Source organism: Dermacentor albipictus, chromosome 1 (genome assembly GCF_038994185.2).
Source record: "Dermacentor albipictus isolate Rhodes 1998 colony chromosome 1, USDA_Dalb.pri_finalv2, whole genome shotgun sequence".
In the NCBI taxonomy this organism is placed as follows: Eukaryota; Metazoa; Arthropoda; class Arachnida; order Ixodida; family Ixodidae; genus Dermacentor; species Dermacentor albipictus.
The window spans coordinates 408,688,023-408,715,857 of NC_091821.1; the positions used below are offsets into that span (position 1 = coordinate 408,688,023).

Consider the following 27,835-nt stretch of genomic DNA (forward strand, 5'->3'; position numbering starts at 1 on the left):
ATTTAGTGAATACACGCTTCAAACGCGGTTATAGTGGAAAACAATGAATGTAAACAGCGATCCCTCAACTTCGTGCTAGAACGATACCAAATCGAGGTAAACCGTCGGCTCTTGACTATATCGCACAGTGTATATACCTGCTTAGGAATAAACGGTGCCGTTAAACTAAAATCTCCGTCGGAGACTATACACTCGCATATTTTTTTTGTTTCGTTTTGGTAACTAATACTCTCTTAGAGCTCTCTCTCTCTCTCTCTCTCTCTCTCTTCTTTTTTTTTCAACTTGTTTTCTTCCTTTCCTATGGCGGCTGGGCAATTTGAAGTTCTTATTTGTTGTAACACACGCTATTGTAAGGCGGTTACAGCCTCGGAGGACGCTGTCCACTTCATTTTTTCCCTCCTGCATGAGCACCTGTTTCCACGCTTCTCCCACGTAGGCGTTGCCGGCCCCACGCCCTCTGTTATAGCTGTGCCGCACGCATGCTGCGAAAGCCCACGTGCAAACTGTACATACGCCTTGAGAAATCGAAAGAGCGCACCGCGCCTTGACTATGCCCCGTGCCGATCCTGGAACTTTCTGGAAGAAGGACAAAAGAGGGACAGAACAGAGGTGCCATCCGCCGTAGTAAGAACAGGAATATACAAGGAAATTTCCGGCTTTCCTTGTTTGCCTGCCTAATTTGTAAGATTTCTAGGCCAACGGTTGGACAAACAACCGGCTCAAGCACCACGCAAAGTCTACTTGGCGGTGACTATAGCGTGTCTTAAATCAGACCCCGCGCTTAACTCGGTCAAGCGCGGGCAAGGCGGTTAATTCCGAGCGCAGAAACAGAATGAGATCCTCGCCGCCCGCTCGCAAAGCCTTCACACAATCCTCGAGCGAAGGAGCGACCTCGCGAATACGTTCCAAGCGTGCGTATAGTATACGTGCTGGTTCATGCCGCACGAAGGGGAGGAGGTGCTCGGCTTCGTAAGGGCGGAGGCCGCAGATGAGCAAAATAAACTGGAATAAAAACGACGGACGAGCTGAAACAACTCTCCGGAGGAGGGGGGGAGGGGCAGTAATCGTAAAAGGTCGCCCCCCCCCCCCCCCATTGAAGTAACGCAATTAACAAACTATACGCACGCGCGCGAGCGCCCGGGCGTCCCTGGACTGCCAAGGCAGCATCGAGCACGGTAGAGAAATGGTGAAAGAAAACAAAAGAGAGAGACCAAGACACCGCGGACGGCGGTCTACTGCTCCTCCTCCTCGCCCCTCGACCGATGCTCAGAGTTTTCTTCTTCGCTCTATTCCTTTACGGATGAGCCAGGGAGCGCGTGTGCAAGGGTGGCATACAGGGAGGGGTGGGGGCGAGAGGCGACTTTCTCGGAGTCGCTGCCAAATTAAAACGGCCGACCGTCGTTGCGAGTCGGGACGTTAGGCCTAAGAGGTCCGCAAACGATGCTCTTAGAAAGTGGGTGGTCGTTGTCGGGGCCCATTCCATTTGCCGCGGACGCCGTCCATTTCCCCGGGCCGCGCTCCCTCTCCATTACTCAGGGCGGGGGGGGGGGGGGGGGGGGGGGCTGTCTCGATGCTGGTGCGGCCGCCGCAGCCGGCGGACTCGTCCCACCTTAGCGGGGCCATTTATATACCTACGGCTCGCCCGGCCACCGCTCGCTCCAGCGGCGCAGGCGTGCACCCCCCGCCGCCACGGGACGTCCGCGCGCGGGCACCGCAGACGTCGTCGACGAGGAAGGAGCGCGCACGCCGCCGCCGCCGAGTCGCTCTGCGTGGTACCGGCGGTGGACCCCCGCGGTATGCGCACGCACTCGCGTGTACTGCGAGTACGTGTGCGAGCGTGTAGTACACTTTTGCGCCGACTGAATGGAGCGGCGGCACGGCGTTATTGCACTACTATGTATAGCAGTTGCCACCAGACGAAAAACAGCGTGAACACTGTGATATGTCATCCTCACAAAAAAAAAATAAATAAATAAATAAACAAAAAAATTGAAAAAAGAAATTCGTTTGTATCTTCTATCAATCTCTATCCCCTTTATTGCGTTAGATCGGCACAGCTCCGCCGGTCGGTATGCACGTTAGCTAGCTAACATCCCTTATTTCCTTCCTCTCTTTTTTTCGACACGATAACAAATGCTCGGCGAACTCCTGCAATCGGACGCAAAGAACGTTGTGATGCGCTCTGTGCGTGACAAGTTTAAGACGGAGAAGATTGAGTTGTTTTACCCAGCAACGCTTGCGGACCCTGATAAGCAACATCCGGAATCCCATCCGCGTAAGCCGAGCGGATTAACACGCACGGAGGAACCATGGAGCCGGTCAACTCCATACACACGCACACATATAAAAGAAGACAAAAACGTATATTCCCTATAGCACGCATTCAGCGTATCACTGAAAGTGCTGAGGAAAGTGGTCCTAAATGCTCAGAATAGTTCGAGACATTGCTTTCATATCCTAAACGTGCTCGCACGGAAGTTAGGTCAGTGCTGGAGAACCTCAACTCGAATTGAACTAACGCCTTCGCACTTGCAAGTGACTGCACTCTTATCTCTGCGAGAGCCGGTTATGGACTCATCTCATTTGTAGTGGTGCATATTAGAAATGAGAGAGAGAGAGAGAGAGAAACAACTTCATGTAGTCGCCTGCAGAATATTAGAAATGAAAGAAATACCGAGGTTGGGGTTTCGATTCTTGTCAACATTAAATACGTTTGTGAGCCTCAAGTTAACCTAGCTGAATAGCGTTTGTTGTTATATTTCATTTCATTTCATTTATTTCTTATGATGCCCAAGAACAGCTCTACCCGTTGGTATTGATGCACTTGTTACACAAAGAACGGAAATCAGAAAACAAAATAGAAAACCTGAAAGAACAGCGGTACAATATGAAAAAGAAATGGATTAAGTCAAAGTTAGAAGTCAGATAAAAAGCAAATGTACGAGCTGAAAATATCGAGATCATAACCCAAAGCATTTTGTTGGGTCCCAAAACATGGTACAGCGTTAGAGGTGTCGGTTGACTTCAAGTAGAAAATGATGGGATTACGCAAGTTATGGCGAGGCAAGCAGAAAGTTACAGCCGGCAGTAAAACCGCGTATAAGAGAATCGGTTGTAAATTAGTTTATACAAGAACAAGCAATCACGATATTTTCTCCGCATTTCAAGGGGTATTAAACATGCACAGTACACGCTCACAGGCATAAAATACAGGGCGTGCCAGAAATCATAACCTTTCTGCGAGATTATGAAAGGAAACTGGACCTCCTCTTCTTCGAGTATGCCGCCGTTTGTTTTCCTTTATTATGTGTGTTTTTTAATTATTTTAATGCGCAGCATTCTTTGCGAACTTCAGGCGTTTTAAGTGTGTCTGTCTAGCTATAGACCCCTACACCGTCGGGGATCGCGGTGCCCTGCGAATTCGATACGAACTTGCTATGCTCATGTTCGCGCTGCCGGCGTGGTCTCAGCATCGTCATCATTCGCGCTCTGTCATCCTACCCTCAACTCTGATTCTCGCCTGTCTGCGCCGAGCCAGATGGCGCGCACAAGAAGATCTGGGTATGTCGGCTACCGAACACCAGGTGGTGCTTACCTCCACACGAACACGAACAGCGATTGAAAAGCAAGTTTCCCACCACGTGCACACACACACCGGTTCCTGACGCTCACGACAAAAAGCTATTGGAAGAGCGCAGCTTCGTCGAGCAATGCGTCAACTCGGACATCGCGTTCCTCAGAGGTTCGCTTGAGCATCTCGAGGATGGCGTACTACTGGGGTGCTACTTGGCGCAGAGGAAGGGAAACGTGTTCGCAATGATTGACCACTTATAGGTAAGCCCGCGTGTTGTCTTTTCTTTTCTTTCTATTCTGACCCTCAGCATGGCCGAACTCCACAATGAGCGCCTGCTCGAAATCATCGAGAGAGAGTCAAACAGCCGGTCTAGGAGCGTCGCCGCAGGCTCGATGCCATATAGCCAGCTATACCTGCAAAATGCTTCGCATAATTTCGATTCCCCGCCCCCCCCCCCCCCCTCAGTAAGTGGGATCTGCATACTTTCTTTATTTTCTTTATTTTATTGTATGCTGAAATTTTATGCATTCTGTTAGCAACCTCAGGTTATTATTTCTCCGACGCAGAATTTTGAACCCACGAAGCACTTGGCACCAAAGTGGTCTGCACTGCAAGTTGCTTTGCGAGTCAAGAACTTTCCACTGTAACCTCGGCCAATGCTTAATTTTACTACGAGTTTGGTGAGCAGACACCCTGCTCCTTTCTCTAACAAGTCATTAACTGCGGTTCAAGACTAAGACATACAAAGAGACAATTCCTGAGCGATATTATGACTACAATCTCAACTCCTCCATTATTTTTCTTTCTTGGCACATTGTTCTTCAAGCGCTCTTATTTTTTTTTTTGTCGCCCTCGGTAATACAACGTAACACTCGCATTAAGATGAGCTGTCACCGAGCAACAATACTTCTATGTTCGTCATTGACCGCACCTATCTTAGCCCATTTGCGTGTAACCGTAGACGTTAAGGTACACGTCTCTTCAAATTTGTCAGGCTATTGTGGTTCCGTTGAGACCATGGTCTGCTTGCGAAAGCAACAACGAGAAAAAACAAAACGGTCACACTGCCACTCCGTTGGTGCGAGTGCACCTTGTGCGCACGACAGGGTGACTGCGCCGAAGTCTCATTCAGCCGAAGGGCACGCACACCCATTGCTCAATGACCTGCCCGCTGCCGGGACATCTCTCCCTGAGCCCTGTTTCCGTCCGTTTCGGTCCTCGTACCGCCGCGTTTACGAGTCAATCAGCGAAAATGATTGCAATCTCAAGTCTGAGCGTGATTAACTGCAGGCCTCCTCGGTCGCGTCGTCCGCCCCAACAGAGCGCGGTCTGCTCTACTGGCCGCGTTATAAATTTCACTCGCTTGCCGCACTGTCAACTTAAGGTGCACGAGCTGTCCGCACTGGGCATAATACTTAGTGAACTTTCTTTCATCGAGGACTTCCAGGGATGCATCTACGCTGTGTTCTGCGTGGTCGCGGGCTTGTTTGAACGGGTGGCCGGGCTGCCCCATGCGCTTTTTTCGCATTTTTTTCTTACACGTTCCGCTCCCGTAGGTATAGGCCGCCTTCATCTCCTTTTCTGTGGAGATACTGCAATCCCTTTCTCCCAGACAGCGTGGGCAAGCTGAATTTACCCTTGTTAATTTGCATGTCTTTCTTAATCTCTACAGTGCGTGTTGGCTGGGACGCGGTACAATTAAAGTCCGAAGGGCTGCTTGCTGCGGGGCTCGTGCGTTGTAGGTGGGAGACTAGATCACCCTACAGCATATGGTGGCGCTCCGGTGGAGTCATCGCAGCCTTTTATTGCAACACATTGCATTTATTAGCCACGGAAACCAGTTACAGTATACGTGAGGTAGAAAATAATTCGCTTTCGTACCTTCGCGCGAATACATAAAAAGAAACAAAAATAATTATAAGCTACGCAGAGAGGTCAAGCGGCCTGCTGCACATTCTCCCATCCAGCTACTCGGTGCTGGTTTAGTGGAGCAGGAAAGGGAAGATGGTCAAAAATGAGTGACGATCGCGGCGGGCACAAGAGGCAAAACACATAACGGCCTACACATAGCCTATAGAGTCCGAAGCGGTACATTTACCTTATGAAGTACGGTTTGAATGGCTTGAGAACAAGCGTTATAGGCACACCAAAGTCCCGATAGGGAGTTCTCTGACAACGGTTCGCGTTCGAGACGGACAAGAGCAGCGGCTAACCTCTGCTGACCTTCCATGTATTGCGGGCAATCGCACAGTGCAGTATGTATAAAGTTTTGCAAATGGCACAGCTCAGAGTACAGAGATGCAGTGCATACAAGCATGCACAGCCCGTAACCATGCCTGAACGCCACTCCTATCTTAAGCCGATGCATAAGAATGACACTGCTGCATTAAATTTTAGATGGCAGCCTAAAAGCACCCCCCTTGTTTATTTTTTTTTGCTTTTCTTTCTTTTTTATTTTCCAATAAAACCTGAGATGGTATTTGTGGTCATTTCTTGAAAAGGGGGATCGTAACTCCCTGTCGGTCCCTGCTTGGGAGATGCCCACTGCGCGCTAACGTGCGTCGTGCAAGACCTTTATTTAAGTTTGTCCAATCCAAATCGTAACAGTATATAGCATTGCCTGATTGCTCACTTTATGTTATTTGACTCATTACAATGAACCCAACTAGTCCCTCAAGACTTTTTAATTAACTATCTAGCTTTAAGTCATCGAGAGTCGTCTTCGTTTTAACACGCGCAAGTTCAATGATACAGCAGACCAGAGCGACCTCAGGAAGGAATTTAATTGCGCTATGTATAACTCGACTAAACGCCATCGCGCTCTACCTCAACTTCTTCAATGGGCTTCAACGACTCCAAATACAGAAAAAGTTTGTTAATTTTCGAAATAATATGACATAATGTTACTACAGTAAAAACGGACATATAGCACTCGCTTGAGAGATCAATGCTCCCTTTATTTTTCCTGCCATCATCGCTGTTGCATCATGCCTGCTCGTGAAAACGCAGGCTCGCTTACAGGATAGCAGAAGAGGAAGAAGAACACTCCCGGGGAGAAAGACCAGCTTCAGGAAACGCCACCCAAGTAGGTAAAAAAAAGCAGCTATTTTATTGCATGCAATACGGTGGCGGTACAGCAAAGCGCAGAGCGACAAGCGTACGTCAGACCACCTGGTGCCCGAATGCCCTCTTGTGCATTCGTCCACAATCTGCAACAGCGCGGCGAACCTGTGGTTGGGTTGCGGTGCATCAACTTTCCGTTACTCGCACCTTGGCAGCTGGTTCCCTGCACTGGCAGTCGCCAGAAGGCCCTTTGTCTTATCGCTTGCTTCGGCACTCGCGCGTGTGTCGTATATTCAAACGCGTTATTGAGCAGATACCACGCATTGTGTTAAACTGTGGCGTATCACCAAGTTTTTGTGAGCACCTATTACATTGTTCGGGCATCACGCATGGCTGGTTAAAATCGACCTTTTCAAGCGACGCTTTCTAGGGGAACCCTCCCCGGCTTTGCTGATTGTGGTTTGCATTGCTGATGCATTCTGCTGTCTTTAGGAATAGCTCGTACACAGGACTGCACTATTCGTAGTATAAAGAATCGGCTTATATGTAGCTCAGTCTGTGCTACACCTGCAGATGTGTCGGCTCTGTTCTTGGTGTAATTACGCAGTGAAACAACAAGCGGAACTTAAATATTTTCTGTGCAACTCCTATTTTCATTCGATCGCACAATTCCTTTATTAAAGCAAAGCTTTCTACGCTATTTGTCCTCTGGGTTTAGCAACTAATCTCGATCGACTTCTTGGCGAGTAAGGTTGACCGGTCCTGTTGGTAACGCTATAGTAGACTGCAGGCTCACTCCGGAGATGGCGTGTTGAAAACGAGACTCCGGAGAGCCTGGTTTTGTACAAAAATTACTAAAAGGAGCTCGAGCGTTATAGTGTGTATGCAATACCTGCATGCCATGCAGTTCAGCCAGCGCGGAAATGACAGCCATAAATTTGCCTGCACACGTCATCCTTTCGGCTTAAAACAGCTTTGTGACTTGTCAATGTGATAATTTACAACGTTATAGATGCCACTATTCGCACTAATTATGCGTGTGAGCAGAGTTTAGTTGCCTTCTGCGCTTAAAGAAATATGTTAGCCTCGAAATGCATGGCAACAAAGGCAGATAAAGCGCTGTATACGAAGAAAGCCACAAGAATGCTTGAAGCCACAAACACGAATACGAGACAAATATATGTACTGACTATCGTTCCCGTCGTAGCTGAGGGATCGCAACGTCGCAGTTCTCTCTAGTGATTTTAAAAGGAAGCTCTATGCCTTAGACAGTACAATCCGTAGTACCGCGGATAATAGGGTCGCCTCGATCCCCTGGTCACCTCCATCCCGTGGCCCCTTTGTGAGGGCTTATGCGACTCGCTGTCTTCCCCAGGCAGGTACGTAATCGTTGTGCTGCACAAAGCGTTGCAGAAGATGAAATTTTTTATAGAATTCGTTCATTCGGTTCACCACATTCTCGCGTCATATACGAGCACATGCGCGTTGTGCCTTGCACGGTAATTCTATCCGCATGTATTTTGTTTATTCAATGGCTCGTATCGCAAGAATCGCAAAGCAATTGAAGTCCTCAAGAAGCGCAGGCGTCGTCTTATATTGTCATGTGCCTTTTGATGACCAGGTACTTGATTTCGGTTGCACAACGAAAGCTACACTATAGTGCCCGACCCTTTTAAGTAACCCAAGATCATTTACGCTCGAAAGTTAACATTATGCTTCTTGCGGACACAGCGACGGCAAGGCTGACGAGGTGTACTTAGTCCCATGCTGCAGCCGTTGCTGCAGGTGGAACATAACAAGCAGAAACAAGTCGGATAGCGTAGCATACAATCATCAACGCTCAGAGCGTTGGAGATATAGCGGGAAACTGCGGGTAATAACTGCAATAAACTGAGCCATACTGGTAGCATAAGCGCGCTACTTGGAAGCGAGATAACTGAGCATGACTAACTTGTTTACTTTCACCTCAAAATGAAACGCGGCCATTTAGATGCGTGTCAACTAGCGAACAGGTTTGTCACGTAGTGGTCTGAGAAAAGCAATATTGGGCACCCGGGAAAGGCGGAAACAATTATTCGCACATTTTGGCATTGCGAAGCGTAGACTTGCCAGCCTATAGCGATCCTTCAACGCACATCTACGCTTTTGAGCATGTGTGCATATGAACGCTCCGTAACACCAGCCTAAAGTTGCTGTATATGAATCCCTCGACGGAATCATATACAGTGAGCATATAGAGGAGCTCTACACGAGCCGGTTGTAAGGCGCCGCCTAGTGGACGCCTCACTCACTCGGCTCGCAGTTGTTATCTAGGTTATCAGAGTACTATGCTGGGCGATTTACTGTATAGCTAACCTAACGTACTGCGGTGTAGAGTAATGAACACAAGGAAAAAGAAGGAGACAGAAAGAGCGCCCAACTTGGAACTAAATTTATTTGAGGAGGCAACGACCAATATATGAGCTCAGTGAAGATGCGAAGAATCAAAATAAAAGTGCGGGACGTACACACAAGCTAAATACTTGTTATGAGGTTTTACCTGCCATAACCACAATCCGGTTATGAGGCACACTATAGAGGGGGCTCCTGAATAATTAACGAGCACCTAAATCTAAGTACACAGGTGTTGTTGAATTTCGCCCGCATCGAACTGCGGCCGCCATGGCCGGGATTCGATCCTGCGATCTCGTGCTTAGTAGCCCAACACCATGGCCACTGAGCAACGACGGCATGCACAGACGAGCTATCAAAGTACAGTATCCACAAAACGAAACTCACTCTTGTGAAGAGAAACACAATGCAGGGGCCATCTTATTATTATTTTTAATGAATTATGCTTCTAGCAACTCACGGGCCAACACATGCCGCGAAGAGAAGGGTGATTCCTGCACTATATATAGAGTTCCTTCTGTCGTTCATTTATTATACCATCTGCTATGCCATCACGCTATCTTTGTGCTGTGACGTTAGTGCTACTAGTATATCGGTAGCATACACTATTAAAATAACTTTTGTGCTGCTGTTTTTCCTGGCAGAACAGAGCGGGAACATGGCCGGCGGCGACGCCCCATCACCAGCCGTCAAGACCGAGATGCAAAGCGGCAGCAGCATCGGCAGCTACCTCATAGTGGTCTTGGGCTTAGTGTTAATAGGAGTCCTCATATTCCTCCTTATCTATGGAGAGCATATCCAGATGTCCATTCGCAAGTCCGAGAAGCACAGGCGCTGCGAGGCTGCAGACTGCGAGTACGTCAAAAAGATGATGCACCTAGGACCAGTGAGCGGCGACCTGCCGTGTCGGGACTTCTACTCGTACGTGTGCAGCCCCTGGGCTTCCGCAAACATCAAGGGCGTCAACGTCTCCTGGCTGGGCAGCCAGAAGTACGTCGACGACTTGCAAGCGGACATGAAGAAGCGTGAGCCCAACAACACCTACCAGACTGTCCTCGACATGGTACTTATCACCTACCGATCCTGCCTTCTGTCGGTAACAGGAGCTCTAGCCACCGAAATCAAGCCAGTTTTCGAAAAGTTTCACCTCGGTAACTGGCCACACTTCACCTTATCGGACTCCGAGTCATACGACGTCTTCCGGGAGCTCATCCGTCTGGACATGAAGTGGGGAATGAAGGTTGTGTTTGTCTTCGAAAACGCCTTGTTCGGCGAAGGCACATTGCGACGTCGACTGTCCATCCGAGCGACTCCCTTTGCATGCCCCTTTTCGCCTGACTCGAACAAGAGCCTCGAAAATTACTATGAAGAGTATGTCAAAGAAGTATTTGCACTGTTTTCCTACTATGACGATGCCGCTGCTCAAGAACTAGCTGGCATTCATCTCAGCATTTGTCGTGCCTCCAAAGCCATGCAAGGCGTGCAAAAGTCGCACACGCTCCAAGAAATTGCTGCCGTCACGAGAGACATGGGCTTGTCTGAAAAAGACTGGAGCGAGGCCCTGGAGCCTATGGGAGCCATAACATCAACGACGCGCTTCCAAGCCAAGTTGTACTACGTGGGAGAAGCTGTTAGAAGTCTGATAAAGGACTTGCCTCCTGAAAGTGCGATGAGATTCTTTGGCTTCTCAATACTCACACAAATGGCAGGACATCAAGAGGAGCTTCGAAAGGTTATGGACAAGTACTTCAGTTTCAACCATCCTGTAGCGCACAGTCCAGTTCAAATTGAAACGTGCGTGTCTTTTATCTTCACCCATTTCATGGAATCTTGGAACCTGTACGTTCTCTCAGTGGCGAGCACGAACAGAGAGTCCTCAAAAGACGTGCGCCAACTCGTTGACTCCATAAAGAGCTCCATGACTCGTAGAATACGCAGCTCGCTATGGATGGACGAGCTGTCAAAATCCAGAACGCTGGAAAAACTGAAAAGGACAAAAGTTGTTGCACCAGAGATTGGTTCGTATCTCAAAACTTTCAACCTTTCAGAGAGGTACGCCAATTTGGACGCACTTTCCCCAACAGACTACTACGGCAACCAGCTTAAGATACGCGCCAACAACGCGCAGTACAACGTACGCGGCATCAAACGATCCTTGGGAGAGCGCAATGTTGCCCTGGCCGGCGGAGATGCCAACCCAATCACGAACATGGTTCACGTTTACGCAGGACTGCGACGCTTACCATTTTACTCCGCCGAAGTCCCACTCGCGATCAAGTACGGTGGTTTAGGAAGTGCTACTGGTCGGTTGTTGGCCCTGCTGTTCACCGGAAAGAGTGTAAAGAAAGACGTTCTTGGCTCGACCGCCCACTGGTGGACTGGAGGTGTGTACCAAGAGTACAAAAAGAGGGCCATGTGTTTCGCCCAGCAAGCCAATCCTAACGCTCCTTTGGGGGAGGAAGCTGACTTCCTGGCCGACTACCTTGGCGCACGCGTAGCGCTGGACGCCCTACTTTACGCCATGGCTGGCCGTAAGACTCGCCTCACCATAGGGGGCATCGGGCTGAGTGATGAACAGCTTTTCTTCATCACTTACTGCCACGTAATGTGCGCCAGTGTCGACTTTGAAGGAAAGCTGATGCTCCCAGAGAGTGCGCTTAAACGCTGCAACGGTGCCGTCATGAACATGCCAGAGTTTGGTAAAGCGTTCCGGTGTAACCACACTGACGTTGACAAGGACGCGATTCTCAACCCCACGCATAAATGCTCTCTCTACTGAGTGGAGTGAGCAAAGAAAATGGTTTGGCGACTGCTTCTCTTTCTAGCGGACAGTCTCTAGGCTGTGGTCTGTGAGAAAGTGAAACATGATTTTTTTTTTTAGGAGGGAGGAGTGGGGTATGAATGACACCGTGTTATTTAATATGCGTCATGCACCATATTACCCGCTTTTCTCACCTCGTTAGTTCGGAAAGAAATCAACGTGCACATCGGGGTGCTTGTGTATCTCGATCCTGACAGCCAAAGTTATCAAGCGCAGCGGCTTCTGAAACGATACCACACTAATGGTAGCAGAAAGCCTTAAGAACAGGCATAACAGAAGTCTTCTAAGGGAGGGAAGAAGACTGGGAAAGCAAGGATATTGGTGTATTGCGCCATATTACCCCGAAACACGGACGTAGCCAGCAGCGCAGAAATATACCTCACGAGTAACGGGCGTACCGCGAGCTCCTTTATTCATACAGGAATAAAGCCTATCGCGGTAATAGCACGGTCGGTCGGTCGGTCGGTCGGTCGGTCGGTCGGTCGGTCGGTCGGTCGGTCGGTCGGTCGGTCGGTCGGTCCATCGGTCGGGAACTTTACTGAGGTCCTGAGGAGTATCAAGCCGCTGGAGATACCACGCGGGGAACTACTCTGGTCGAAACCATAGGCGACGCCCAAGTCAGGACGGGAACGTGGTGACACTCCGCCAGTTCTTGGGCCCTCTGGACGGCCTTGAGTTGGAGTTTGAGGTCCGGGCTTTTGAGGGCTTCTTCCCATTCGGCCTCACTGGAGAGAGGGCCCTTTGGTAACGCGGTACATCGCCTTAGCATGTGCGACAGTGAGCAATAAAGTTCTGCGCAGTCTGGGCAATCTGCCGCAATGTCCGAGTTGTAGTGACTTAGTAGGCCTCGTGACGGACACGAGTCCGTTTCTAGCATTCGAAACGCGGCCGCCTGCGCGCGTTTGAGTTTGGCGTGTGGGAGCGGGTATTTGGTTCTGCCTTTTCGATAGTGTGAGGAGATTTCTGGGTATGTGAGTACCGGGTCATTAAACAATGTCCAGCCCCTCGGAGGTCGTGGGACCGTCGCGGCGAGCAAGTTCTCGCACACGGTCGTGGGCCGTTTCATTGAGGTTAGCTTTTTGCGGGTGAATGTCTTTCCCCATGTGATCGGGGAACCAGGAGAGGCACCGTTTGCTCTCTTTTGAGCTCGCTAGTAGTATATGCGCTACTTCTTCAGATACGTTGCCGCATTCGTAGTCCCGAATTGCGGCACGCGAGTCCGTGAAGACATGAGTAAATGTAGGGTCTGCCATGGAGATGGCTACGCCTATTTGTTCTGTTTTAGCGCTGGTGCTCGTTTTAACCGATGCGGATGATGGTAGCATTCCGTTGCCGTCAACGACTGCTATCACGAAAGTGGATGTGTTGCCGTACTGGGCCGCGTCCACAAATGCGGTGGCTTCACGATCCGCGTAGATGCGGTCGAGAATCACGCAGGCGCGGGCCCTGCGCCTACCCACGTTGTTGTGGGTGGACGTTTCTGGGAAACGGTGATACTGTAGTTGTCTCTAATTTCGCTCGGTAGGGTAACCGCGTGCTCGAGATAGGGAGAAGGGGAGACATTGGCTTCGTTTAGGATTAATCTACCGGTATTGGACGAGGATAGGCGAAGTATTTGGGCCATAGTCTGAGCCTCGATCACTTCGTCGATGTTGTGCATGCCTAGCTGATCAACCTTTGCTGTACTTGCTCTTTGTGGAATGCCCAAGACCTGTTTGATGCTCTTGCGCATGAGTGTGTTTAGTTTCGTCTTTTCTATTTTCGTCCAGTTGTGGGCAGAGGCGACGTAATTAATGTGGCTCATAAGGAATGCGTGGTATACGCGCAAAAGGTTATCTTCGCAGAGACCCTTCCTGCGCCCCGAGACTCTGTGGATGAGTCTGATCATGTTTTCGGTTTTGGGGGTTAATTATTTGATCGTGGCATCCAGTGGCTTCGATTAGGAGCCCAAGAATGCGTATGTGGTTGACTCGCGGAATCCGTTGTCCCTCTCTTGTGTGTAGTGTGATCGGAAGTTAGGTAGCGTACTCCTTGGCAAGACTTGCGAAATAGTAAGAGTTCCGATTTCTTGGAGGATAGCTTCATTCCTGTGTCTAGTAGGCACTCTTCCGTGGCGTCTAGGGCAGACTAATGCCTGCTAATATCTGCCATGGAGCCTTCCCGACTCCAGATGGTAATGTCATCTGCGTATAGAGCGCAGTTTACGTTTTGGATGTTTCGTAGTTTGTCTGCGATTCCCTTCATCACTAAATTATATAGCAATGGAGAGATGACTGAGCCTTGCGGTGTTCTGACGGAGCCCAGCGTGTAGGGGTCGGACTTAAGCTGTGACACTCGCAAGTCGGGCTTCTCTGTCTTTTAGGAAGGAGCGTACGTACTCCTGAAATCTCTGGCCGAGGACGAGGCCTGCCACAGACTCCAGTACGAAGCGGTGCGAGACGGTGTCGAATGCTTTCGAGAGATCCAGGCCGAGGATGCCTCGAACTTCTCTTGTTTTAACGCCGAAGATCTGTCTCTTTAGGAGTAACATGACATCTTGGGCGGATAGGTGGGCTCGAAACCCTACCATGTTGTGTGGGAGAAGTTCGCGTTCCTCAATGTAGCGTGACACTCGGTTTTGAATAACATGCTCGGCTACTCTAACCACGCATGAAGTAATGGAGGTGGAGAGTAAATTGTCGAGGTTAAGTGGTTTGCCAGGTGTTTGAATGAGGACCACCGTGGCAGTGCACCATTGCGTTGGTACCTCTCCTGTTTCCCACACGTGGTTGATGTCTTTCGGGAGCTATGTAATGGCTTAGTCGTCTAAGTTACGTAACAGTCGGTTGGTTACCCCGTCGGGTCCTGAAGCCGACCTGCTGTTTAGGGGGTGTAGCGCCTCTCGGACGTCTGCTTCTGTGAAGGCAGAGTCTAGTTCGGGAGTGGTTTCGCACTTTATGCTTGGGTAATTGTTGGGGTGAGCGTCACCTAGCGGAAGGTATCGTTTGGCAATTTCGTCCAAGAAGGACACTTCCGTTTCCCTTTCTTTTTATGTGAGTGTAGAAGTCGGTCTAGCACGTGGCTTTGATTATCCCTCGTTTGGCTGTCGTCTAACATGCGTTTCAGGAGGTTCCACTTACCTCCTGTCCGCATGCGGCCATCGACTGCCGAATAGAGTTCGTGCCATTGGAGTCTTGTGAGCTCCGTACAGTATTGGTCTATGTTTCGGTTGAGGATCGCGATGCGTTTGCGCTGGCGTCCGTTGAGATGTTGATTTCTCCATCACGCAAGTATCGAAGCCTTGGTATCGAGTAAGTGTGCGAGGTGAGGGTCAACCTTTGGGATCTCCAGTTCCGTTTGTATGGTTTTCGTGGCTCTGGTTACGTCGCCCTTTATCGCAGAGAGGAGTTCCGCGAAGGAGTCAAACGTGTTCGTATCTTCCTTCCGTAACTTACGGAAGGTATCCCAGTCTGCGAGGGTGAAAGATCGGGGTGGGGCCGTCGTGCTTGGTATTTCTGTGCATATGACGAAGTGATCGCTGCCCAGGTTTTCTTGCGTGTTCGCCCATGTGTAGTTTGCAACATTTCGGAGTAACGTGAGGTCCGGCGTAGTATCACTTCTCGTCGACGTACCCAATCTTGTGGGGAAACTGTGGTCCGTCACCAGGGTGAGGGACAAGTCGTCTTTCGCGCGCGAGAGCTTGTTGCCGCTAGGCTTGATTGTGTGGTAACACCACGACGGGTGGGTGGCGTTGAAGGCACCTGCGATAATGAGCGGTGAGTTTCGTGCCAATGATGTGGCTTTAGTAAGGATCGCGTGGAAGGATTGGGGTAATGGCGCAGAAGAAATGCAAATATTACTTGTGTGCTGTGTACGCCTCCTTGATTATGATCGAAGCCTCACTTTCTCGCCATCTTAAGCAATCGGTATTATTACACTTATGCACTAGAAAGCTGCAAAACAAGCCATAAAGGTGCCACACGCTGTAATATATAGTTCGATCCGGCACTGACGCACGCACCAAGGTGAATATACCTGGTAGCGAAGTTTCCATAGAAGCCCATTCGTTCAAAACGTGGCGATTCATCGACGGTTCATGGGGCACTTCCGGTGGAAGAACAAACAATGTGACGCCATATCCGTTAAAAACAGAAGCGACGTCATTTTGTTCTCAAAGGCGCGAAATTTGTTTTGGTGGCCTGCCATTAGAGCTGTATGTTCAAATGCCCCGCCATTCGACTTGATGGGCGTTTCGAACTTTCAGGGTGAAAAGCGATGCAAGAAAAGGTCAGCCGTACGGGGGCCGAAATCGCACCCCTGAACAGAACATACTTTCTTTACAGGCCGACGAAAGCTTTCGGTGTAGAGTGCTGGTCCTATCGACGGACGCCAAACCCGTCGGCCAGCGCAGTCACACGAAAAGCACTAAGCAATTATCTTGCGGTCGTAACTCACAACTTTTTACTGTACACATTAAGAAACGATGAAGCTACCCGCGTCACAAAATTCAGACAAACGTCAACAAGGAAAACAGGATAACGTGTAAGGGGCGTTGATAACAGGCGAACTTTACGAGCGCGCCTGTTTACAAACTTTAAGAGCTGCATTGCATTGCAAGTGATAAGGGCGACAACGCCCCCTCTTACGATGGGCGCTGAAAAGGGTATTTATTGATAATGATGAAATAAAATAGAGTTGTCTTTTCTTTACTCGTCAAGCATATATAAAATTGATTAGAAATTTTATTTTCGTTGAATGAATCTAACTGTGTCTCGCTTTAATTAAAAAACGCTTTTTTCTTAGCCCGACGTTTGTTCCCTCCAAACGTAGTCGCGCTTCAATCGCTGCTCCCATAACCACCCTTGCTGATGTCGGTGACAATTTGTTCTGTACCGCTTTTCGCCCGAAGCTTCGCGACCTATCTAGATCGACCTTGAATGCACCGCACAACGTACGTGTATGTAATAACTGTCAACGTGCGCAGGAGCCCAGTTAGCCGTGTCTGATTCCTCGGATATATATATATATATATATATATATATATATATATATATATATATATATATATATATATATATATATATATATATATATATATATATATATATATATATTTATTTATTTATTTATTTATGTATCTTTCTTTCTCACATCGGAATAGTTAGGTCGACTTCCTTGAGGCATAGCTAGAGTAAGAATTTTTTGGCCTGCCTTGACTGACACAAGATTGGATAGCACTGTTCTTTGTTTGTTTGTTTTTTAATGCTTTATGTCGGTCAAGGAAGCGCCCTGCATTTGGTGGGTCGTACTTTTTATATTTCACTTTATATTCCAACATTTTTCCCGTTTACTACACATTTCGCAAGTTTATGAGCACAGCAAATAAGACACCATTTACTCGAGGTGACTGCCAGAAAGCTTGTTTTCGCGCCAATAAACTGTTCCACGCCATAAACATGCAAATGAAGCAGACAGGGGTACGGAGCCCGGCGTTTCCTTAAACGCGGGGTTACATTTATGTATCTGATCAAGAGCTATCATTCGCCAGGTTTCTACTTTCCTTAATCTGCCAGTTTGCACCCACCAAAGAAAAATTGATACCAAGTAGAGTACATTCATTGTCATGCAGCGATAATGCGGCGGCTATCCTCAATTAACTTCAATTCCCGCGGTGTTCTGCGCAAACGCGCACAAGCCTTGTCTAAACATAGTCGATGAAAGCCCATAAGAACGAACAACTTCCAATACAAATAGCGTTGGTCGAGCTCAAATGAGCTTGGCTCGAGGGGAAAAGGCTGATTTCTTTTTTTTTTCTTCCCTCGCCAACCTCCTGCGGCCGCTGAAGAACAAGAACGGAACCAGCCGGCTTTCGTCGCTGGCCCCTGACCCGGCGAGTAACGTTTAGAAATGGCGGCAATTATTTAGCACGTTTTCCTCTGCGCGAAAGGTCAATTAAAAAGGTGAGCTTTTCGACGCGCCGTCTTTCGCATCGCCCATTTTCATCGCGGCCCCGCGGCGGAGGGGAATAACGAGCCTTGGTCCCGCCTTCGGATCGCCTATCGCCATCGCCATCACCGCCGCGCGCCACCTCGTGGCGTAGCCCGCCCCTCTTTCGCTTCCACGTGTATCGCAAACTGGGCGTCACAACCACCCGCCGGCTTTTCTTCGCTCGTTAATGCACTTTTTTATTATTATTTCTTCTCCCATCCTCGCTCTCGGCTACATCCGCGCGTAGCCGACCTCTAGAACAATTCCTGCATCGTTTCTTTATAGTTTGTTTGCTTTGTTTCTTTAAACAGCCACGTCGGGCGCTTTGCATTGTTTCATCGGTTCGTTAAGATGCCGCCGTAAAGTATGGGGCCATCCCACGAGATGTACGGCTTTTACTTCGTTATCTGTCCATTTATTGATGTCCAGTTTATTGCTTTCGGGTCCCGCCGGTAACGGTGGCCTGTGAGGCGCAAGTTTTGAGGCTTTTTCTTTTTCGACGCCTCCCTGACGCCCAATTGGATTTTCCGCGTCGAAGGCGGACGAACGCTCCTTCAAGTTAACCCCAGCTCGCCACCCCTCTCTTCACAACCGCTCCTCGATGGCGCGATCGCTTCAATCCGGTGTGCGTGCATGTCTGCACCTCCGACGAACCTTGTCGACAGTTTAATCGCCCGGTTCACGGCTGCCCGGTTGATGGCACGGCCTCCCCTGGTGCTCGAATGCTGCGTAGCTCCACTTCGTGTAAGCGTCCCTCGAGCGGAGATCTCGCGGCGGAAATTCGGGCCTCTTTTGAGCCCCATTCGCTGCAAGTCTTCTATCAGAGGAACTCGCTGAAAGTTTGAGCGCTGCGCGCGTACCTTGGTACCAAAATATGAGACAAAAAGAGGGTAGTTTCCTCGCAGATGACTGCGGCGAAAGCAGGTATCCTTACACAAGGTCACCTACGCATAAACCTCTTTCCAAGAGGAAGAAATAGCGACTTATGATTAAGCATCCAAAGTAGTAATGCTTAAAAGACATTGGACAGAACGCTAAATTGGGAGCGATGGACATAAACTGTACTCACGGCGCCACCAAGACGCAGTGGTATTACCTGAATGAGTATGCGGTACGTCACCATCGCTACCAATGTACAGATTTTATTGTGCGGTCTTTGTGTATATCACTAAGGGCTGAGTCCGAGCTAGTTGGCAAGGCAATATCCTTGAACGGAAACACGCGAAAGATGGAACGAGGCGAGTGTCAAAATCAAACAGCCACCCGCCTTGTCCCATCTTTCGCCCTGTTAACCAAAGGAATACACAAGGTCTTTACGTTCCTTTCGTCAGCATGCGTGTTCTTTCTTATTTCTTATTTTTTTGCTTCAATTAATTGAATAGTGTACGACTGTGTTTTCTCTGTTGCTGAGTATACCACAATGTGGCCCAAATTTTTTTCTTGTTATGTGGTAAATACATCTTGTTTTCTGTGCATAAGAAAGGTGACGGGACGCGTAAGAACTATGAAGACAATAATAATGATTTATTGGCCACTTCTTTGAAACGATGCGCTGACAAATAGTTATCTAGCCTGCTTGAGCTAATCAGGTACGCTATACATGATTTACTATACTATACTATACTATACTATACTATACTATACTATACTATACTATACTATACTATACTATACTATACTATACTATATACTATGCTATACTGTCTCTAGCAGTCCTCTCCTCTGTTTTAGATGCAACGTGTCTTTTAATGCAAACAATATGTGCGCCGCAAGTTTCATTTTCGGATAACGACGTTGACGATCTCACGTAAGGTTGTCTTCGAGCTGCCTTCAGTAGCTTTTTATCCTACATGTGTCCCTTCTCTTGCACTGCAGCAAATGAAGGAGAAATCAGGTTTATTCTGTGATTTTCTATGTCATCTGCTGCAAGTTCTTAAGTAATGCTCTTCCGTTTCTGTCCTCGCACGCTGGCGTTTCTTGTTTCAGCACGAACCACCGAGCCATTCGGGGCACACGCATGCTGACAGGCATGCTACGATGAAAGATGAAACGGCAGCTGCCCACTTGATCTATGCAAGATCAAGGACGGCGCAGGATGGGGACCCGTCGGCGTGCTGCGTGAACCGACCGTCGCATGCATCATTTGTTAGCCGTGTAATTGCGTCTGACGACTGGTGCAGGGCGATCACGGTGAGATGTTGCGGTGGGAGACGGCAGGGGGCATGCCTCCGTGCAGGTGCCGCGGTGGTCCCACGTGAGCCGGCTGCAACGGAAACGATTCGCGGTCTGTGCGGGTCGACCGGCCGTCCGCGTGATGGATGCTCCCGCAGAGTGACCGACATCCGCCATCACTCTCCATCGGCACGGGAAGGTTGACTGTGCCGCGCAAATCACGTGGTCCCCATCAGACCGCCGTACCGGCAGCGGCAGTCAATTGCATGTGGTTTTGCAGAACGTGTGAAATCAGCCTGCGTACCCTTCAGGAAGGACGGGACAGAAACAAGAAATGGAAGATGGGAACAAATGTAGCAGTTGCCAGTCTGCTTCCTCGCTTTCTTTCTCTCTCTCTCTTTTACTTCCATATATGTTTTCAGACATAATAATGTTAATAGAAATAATAATAAGAATAGGAAGTTAGTACTGAGCCAGTACCAAGTACTGCTGGGAACACCACGTACCACTGGTGTTCCCAGCAGTACTATCGTCGACAAGAGAAACGTCAGCGGAGTAGTCCAAAATGTGATGAAAATAAATGCAGTAATTTTCTTCGTTGATTTCACATAAGGGCGCGATTCGGTTTACCTGCATACCTCTCCTTCCCTCAACCGCAACCTTTATATATCTGTGCTTTTATTTGAATTTTTACTCTCGCGTTTCGTTGTAAACTATCAAGTTGTAAACTTGATAGTTTCGTTTTCTGAAATTTTTTTACTTTTGTCAATTTTTATAACATCTTGACAACCTAAATCAAAAATTAGAAACCAACAGTCACTAGATTTTAAGTTTTTCTTTTAAATGCGACAAACCTCGTCAAATTTGGTGCAGTGGTTGCCGAGAAAAATGAATTCTCCTTTTACATGTATTTATATAAGGCACCCGAGCTAAAGCTTCCTCTTAACAACCTGATTAGCGAAATTTTATTAATTCGTCAATTATGCATTTTGATTTCCATTCCAAGCAATCTCTTCGAGTAAACCAGCTTAATGAGTAAATTTGTGCTAAGTGCCACAGGCGATTTTTAAAAAAAATACTTTTATGTTAAAAGAAAAGCACCCGTTATAAAACACACACATGAATATCCAATTAAGTGGACGGGAGGACGACTGCTGCGGTCTGTCGATGGTATGCAGCATCGCGCGCGTCATGCGGGACATGCTGGTTTGACTTGGCTCTACCCTGTGGCAAGTTGTCGTTTTGATCACTCTCATTTTCGTTTTCCTTATTACTTTTACATTTCAATAAAAAAATGCATTTCCTTACGCGTTCCCCCGTTTCATTCTCTGTTAGGTTCATGTGGTTGGAACTGTGCGCTGCCAAGTTTGATAATGTAGTCTCATTTTGCGCGAAGCCATCATGAGCTGAAGGAGCGGGACAAGGTTCAATGGTCCAAAATACACGCATCGTATACGGGCTTGTTTTTTTAACCCATCTTACAGCTGCATTTACGGGGTTGACAGTCCGAATTCACACGATACAGTTTGTGGGGATTTGGGGGATTCGACGCGCCATTGCGCCATTTCACCCATGTCTGCAATCCAAAAAGCCATGCCGTTCTTGCTCCGAACCAGTTTTAGCGGTGGCGCTCCACTCGCCATGGTTCGTGGGTGAGGGCGGAGCTAGTGACGTCACGGGAGTGGCCCCTGGTGGCTACTGCCGTGACGGTACGGGCTCTCTTGCTCCTTGGGACAGCACCCTGTACGTACGATGCTCTCTCTCATCCGCCGACACCTTTGTGACTAGGATTGAGCTCACGCACGGCGCCTTTGCCCGTGCGGGGAGCGCGTACCTCGTGTTGTTTCCTATCCCGACACTAAGCCTAAGAACGGGTGCCTAGTGCTCGCGCGAGGTCGTACCACGCCGAGCCGCACTCATCGAAGGCCCAAGCCGAAGGAGATTGCCCGAGCTCTCGCGAGTTGGCCCATTGGTTATCGCCAGAGCAAGTAGCATAGCCGCCGGGACTTTTCCTAGCGGCGCGTCCCAGCTTGAGCCTGTGCTCTCGCAGCGACGTGCTACAGGCGCCCCTAGCTGTATTTTTCGCCCTTGGTGCGGGACCCCTTTGGTTCCCCGCCGTCCCGGGACCGGGCGTTTGTGCAGTGTTGGGTGCCGTTGGAAACAATAAACGGTTTCCTTCATTTTAGGGCAATACTGTGTTTTTGCGTGCGTCGCTCGGTAGCCCCTTGTGGCCTGAGCTCGCGCGCAGCGGCGCTAGAGGCTGACGGCTGACGCGGCCCTGTGGCTCGCTAAGCTCGAACCCGTGGTGGTCGGTACTCCTGTGAGACCCGAAGACCCCACACTGGCGCCCAACGCGGATTCAAAGGCTCATTAAGCCTTTGTCTGTGCTTAGCCGAGTTAGTACGCCTTTGCATATTATACTTGCCGCGTTATGTCTGCTAGGCCGAGTGACCTTTGTCATTTGTTAGGGGACATTTGCCCTTTGTTACCGCGAGCAGACGCCGCGTTGCTCGATAACGGGGCCAGTGCTCCCCTTGAGCAGCGAACTTATGCACCCTCACCTGTCGCAGCCCCCTGTGGGGACGACAACACGAGGCGCTACGTACCAGCTCCCAGTGGAGCAGTAGCGTTGTTTGGGAACGGGGCCAGAGCCCTCCCCGAACAGTGCACACCAGCGCATTCGTCTGCCAGGACTCCCTTCGGAATGCAAGGCAGTGCGATGTCGCAGCGCTCTCGATCGGCTCCCTGTGGAGTTTGCGGAGCGCGGCACGGAAACGGGGCCTTAGCCCTCTCCGACGTTTGCCCGATGGCTGCTACTCAAATGAGCAGCCAAAACCAGTGGTCTGCCACGGCCCCCTGTGGGGATTACAATGCTGCAGCCACGAATTTCGCTCATTCGTCTCCCTTTGGAGTACATTCGGTTGTGCCCAGTGGCGCAACCTTCGAGCGCGCACCTGTTTTGTCGACGCTGGCTGCAAGCGGCCTAAGCAATTCACGTGTAGCTGCCTCAAGTGGCGGCTGTGAACGACAGCAGGCGCACCCCGCTAGGAGCCCGTTTTGCTCTGGGGCTGGTGGCACCGCGGCCGGTATCCCTGTGGAAACCGCGCCGCTGATCGAGCTGGAGGACTGTTCACCCTTGCTCGACCACGCCGCTAACGCGCCAACGGTTCCCTTTGGAGCAGGCGCACAGACGCTGTTGCAAAACGCCGCTGAAATGATTCAGTCACTCTCGGGGGCAGTTAAGGCGCTTTCGGCTGTCCCGAAATGCGCGCACCCCGCTGTACGGTTGGCAGTCCCGACTTACAGCGGATACGGTGACTTGCTCAGTGCCAGGGATTATTGTGACTCCCTGGTACGCTACCAGATGGCAAATCGTTTGGAGGATCAAGAGGTGCTGGAACGCGTCGTTCCCGTAGCACTTACTGACACGGCGGCTAGGTGGTACCGGCTTTCCGGATACCGTGCAACAACCCTCGAGGAGTTCCGCGTGGCATTCCTGCGCGAATTCCTACCCGCTGACTAGCAGAGTAGGATGCGGCGAGAGCTTGAGCTACGTACACAAGCTCCTGACGAGTCGCTTCAGGAGTACGTACGCGCGATGCAAGACCTTTTCTTAATCGCCGAGCCCAATGCTTCGAACGAGGAACGCGTCGAACGGGTGATCAGGCAGGCACATCCGACCTTTTCGGCGTACCTGCGCGGCGGCCGCTTCCGAGATTTAGAAGAATTGGCCGCCGAGGCAAAGCGCATTCAAGGCGACATTCTCGCCGCGCGAGCCTATCGCCCACCGCCGCCCGCCAGCGAGGCCCTTGAGCCACGCTGCGCGTGGGGAGGGCCTGTGCCCCTCCCCCAACGGCAACAACCCGGCCAAGCTGCCTTTGCGGCTACAAGCGGGTGTGTTTGGGAGCTGAGCGCGCGCGCTCTAGATCCCTACACGTACGGGAGGCGGGCAGCCTGTGCTGCACCACCGCCCGAAATGCATGCGCAGGGACGCACTTCGACCCAACGCATCGCAGAGGCGGACGCTCGTCACAGCAGGCCCTTTGGTCATGCAGCGAGTCGACCCCGGCAGGGAGCTGAGGCCACTCCGCCTCGGGAAAGGTACCGAGAAGGAGTGCTCTGTTTTCGCTGCCAACAACGAGGGCACATAGCAAAGGACTGCACCGCGCCCAGGCCTCCTGCGAGGTCGGGAAACGGGAGCGCGGGTCGCGCGTGAAGGCACGAGTGACCGAAACCTTGCTTGTCCCCTCGGCGTATCGAGCAGGTTGTGTTGCTGGGGCGCACGCGCCCTTCATTCCGGTCACCATTGTCGGCCGCGAATTTCCTGCGCTGCTGGACACGGGCGCAAGCGCTTCGTTGTTCGGCGAACAGGTGTTATCCCACTTGCAGAAGCACTCAGTGCGCTTGCGGGATTGCCGAACGACATTCAATCTTGCGAAAGGCGTGGCCCATTCGGCGGGCGCCGCAAGGCTGACTGTCAGGTGGGGAGAGCGAATAAGACGCACGCGTTTCGTTCATCTCCCCAGGCTCAGTGTTCCTGTGATCCTCGGAAGGGACTTTCTCCTTAAAACAGGAATCGTTGTGGACATTGCGAATGGCGGCTATCGCGACGGACCGTTCACGTTGCTAAAGCCGTTCATCAGCCCGCCGGCGTCCGATCTTGCCTGTGCAGATGGGGCGTCGGAAACGTGCCGCGCGCCGAGTTCGGGGGCAAGCCCTCGAGCTGTGCGCTCGCCTGCTACGACTCCCCTTTGGGAACGAGAGGCACGGCATGAACCGCGTCGTGCGCAGAGTTCGGGGGCAAGCCCTCGAGCTGTGCGCACACCCGGTTGCACCAACGTGGTAGCTGACGCGCTATCCCGTGCCCCATTGTGCACCAAGAGCATTCCTCCAGGTGTTACAGCCACTGCCGGTGCCTTTGCGCCAGCAAGCGTCGGGGGCGAAACGAGCGCAGAGAGAGGCGAGTCCGCAAGCGGGCAAACCTGTCATTCCGCTCTCCAGGCAAGCAGCGCGCCGCAAAACGAGCGAGCGGGGGAGCTTCTCGAAAGCGAACCCACGACGCCGTTGGCTGCAGTCCTGAGTGGGGACGAGGCCAGACTCCCCTTTGGGAGAATTGGAATCGCATTCAGCAGGCAAGAGTTACTGAAGGCCCAGCAAATTGATTCGTTTTGTCGCGGAGTGAGCGACGGTCTCAGGGAGACGGAGCGCCGAGACGCTGCTGGTAGTGCGGCGGGCGCAGGGGGGCCGGAACCGGCGTGTGTCGCTGGGTCCCCCGCGGATTCATATTTGCTGGATCACGATGGGCTCCTGCTGAAATACATAGCTACCGATGACGAGGCTGTGGACCCGTTTAAGGTGGTTATCCCCAAGAGTCTGAGAAGCGCACTGTTGCGATCATCTCATGACGAACCCTTGGCCGGTCATTTGAGTGGCTCCAAAGTTTTTGCAAAACTAAGCCAAACTGTGACCTGGCCTGGCATAAAGCGTGACATTTTTCGCTATTGCCGTTCCTGCCATGTCTGTCAAACGGTGAAATCAAGGGGTGGCAAGCCGCCCGGATTGATGAAACCAATTGACAGTGAGCGTCCGTGGCAAGTGGCCACCTGCGATCTTATGGGGCCTTTCCCCAGGAGTAAGCAGGGGTTCACACACCTGATGGTAGTCGTCGATCATTTTTCGAAGTTGGTGGAGTTGTTTCCGCTTCGAAAAGTGACCGCGCGAGCGGTGATGGAGAGGCTACAGGAAGTTTTTTGTCGGTTCGGCTTTCCGAAAAGACTAATTACGGACAACGCGTCTTATTTCACCGCTCGGGTGTTTGGTGCTACGTGCCGTTCCCTGGGAATTAATCACTCCACCACGTCACCCTACCATCCCCAGTCCAATTTGACGGAGAGGGTCAATAGAACCCTCAAACCAATGTTGGCGGCCTTTGCCGTGAGTCAAAAGGATTGGGCAGACCACTTGAGTGAGCTCGCGTTCGCAATCCGAACCGCCGAGAATCGCTCGACTGGTTTCTCTCCCGCTTTCCTCAATTTTGGAAGGGAGCTGGCAAATCCGGTGACCAGTGTCATTCAATGTCAGCTCGGGGATGAGGAGGCGCCGGCAGACTGTTCTGCGTACGCTTCAGCACTTCGGGACAGACTTTGTCGGGCTCTCTGTAGAGCAAGGCAGAGTTTGACTTCGGCCAGGGCCCAGCAGAAGGCTCAATACGACCGGAAACATCGCTATCTTTCATTTAAGGTAGGTGATTTAGTCCTGAAGCGCAACCACGCTCTTAGCGACGCGAGCAAGGGCTTCTCAGCCTCGCTCGCTCCTAAGTGGCTTGGTCCGTACCGAGTAGAGAAAGCTTGGTCTCCGCTCGCGTACTTGCTGAAGGATTCCCCTTCGGGAAAACTCAGCCGTGCCCATATCGCCGACCTGAAAGCCTTTGCGTCGCGGTCCGACGAGCTCGCGCCGGTGCCCAGTGGCACCACACGCAAGCAACAGGGCACACCCGGGGTGAAGGACCGCATTCGGACCACGCACCGGTACAACCTGAGGAGACGGTCACCTGTGTGATATCGCGCCTCACGGCGGACTCTTTCCGCCACCGAAGGCCCTCAGTAATATTGCTTAGCCTCAGTGGGTTAGCTTCTTTGCGGCCAGTGCACGAAAAGAAGCTGGCCCCAGCCCAGCTTTCTGCTACAGTTGTTAGCAGTGTGTAGTAGCAATGTGCATTTTTTTTTTATTTTTGCGTACGCATGTTGAGTGTAATTATTGTTTTAATGTTTTAAGTGTACAGTTGTATAGTTCATTTTTTTGTTACTTGTACATAGATTTTGACCGTTCTTGTTTTCTTCTTTGAGTGTTTTTTTCTTCTCGTTTTCGTTCTTTTTGCCTTGCTTTTTTTTTGCCAAGAGGGGGGTTGGTGACTGGCGTGTCGTGCAGCGCGGGGGGTGACAGTGGTCCCCTTGACTGGTTGGTGCGGGAGAGAGGGACGCTTCGCGCCTGGATCGGCGCGGCACGTTGTGGCCGACGGGCGGCATGGCGGACGGCGAGGAGCGCGGTGCCACGAGGAGTGTGCGCGTGTGTGTGTGCGTGCGTGCGTGGGGGCTGTTGCTCGTTGAAGCAAGCTGAAGCAGCCGCGCCAACTCCATCGGATCGCCGCGGATACCGTTGGTGGACGGGACCCTATGACATCACGCCAGGAGCTCGGCTCTGCAGTCGCCGACGCCGTGCGAACGCCCTGCAGCCGCCGCTGTGGCTGCCCATCCATCCTGCGTACGGCGGCGTGGCCAGCTGACCTGGCAGTGTCCTGCCCCGTCCACCTGGAGTTCGGGACCACCACCACCACGAAAGCGACACTCGTTCGGGTCTCGCCGGCAACTCCGACGGAACAACGGTGAGCCCGTTCCTGCGTTACCTGGCCTGCAGTCAAGCCTATGCTCGCAACTCCCGCGACTTCGGCCACCGCCCTAGCCACAGAACTATACGCGCCGCGTTCTCTTCGCACCTCCGGACATTGTCCCGCGCTAGCAGCAGACTTTTTTTATGCGAAGCATATTACGAGAGCTCAACCCAGCTCCTCAGGCGCGGCGGTGTCGCCTTGAAACCACGTGACACCGTGACGTCACGACAGAGGAGAAGTGGCTTTGGCTCAACTCTTGCAAGACGGGCTGGGTGGGAATCGAACCAGGGTCTCCGGAGTGTGGGACGGAGACGCTACCACTGAGCCACGAGTACGATGCTTCAAAGCGGTACAAAAGCGCCTCTAGTGAATGCGGTGTTGCCTTAGAAACGAGCTGTTTCTAAGGCGTGCGTCTCTTGCTCAGGCGCACATTTCGTTGCCGCGCCGAACGCTGCTTTGC

General features: G+C 51.0%; 1 protein-coding gene across 1 annotated transcript in view; it reads left to right on the top strand.

Annotated features, from left to right (window-relative positions):
- Positions 1–11,911, top strand: part of LOC135918167 (membrane metallo-endopeptidase-like 1) — a 62,595-nt gene extending 50,684 nt beyond the window's left edge. The window contains exons 2-3 of the mRNA XM_065451821.2: positions 6,584–6,663; positions 9,673–11,911. Coding sequence (XP_065307893.1) covers positions 9,687–11,807 — 2,121 coding nt within the window. The 5' untranslated portion in view covers positions 6,584–6,663; positions 9,673–9,686 and the 3' untranslated portion in view covers positions 11,808–11,911. The remainder of the gene's footprint in view (positions 1–6,583; positions 6,664–9,672) is intronic.
- The last annotated feature ends 15,924 nt before the right edge of the window (positions 11,912–27,835 follow it).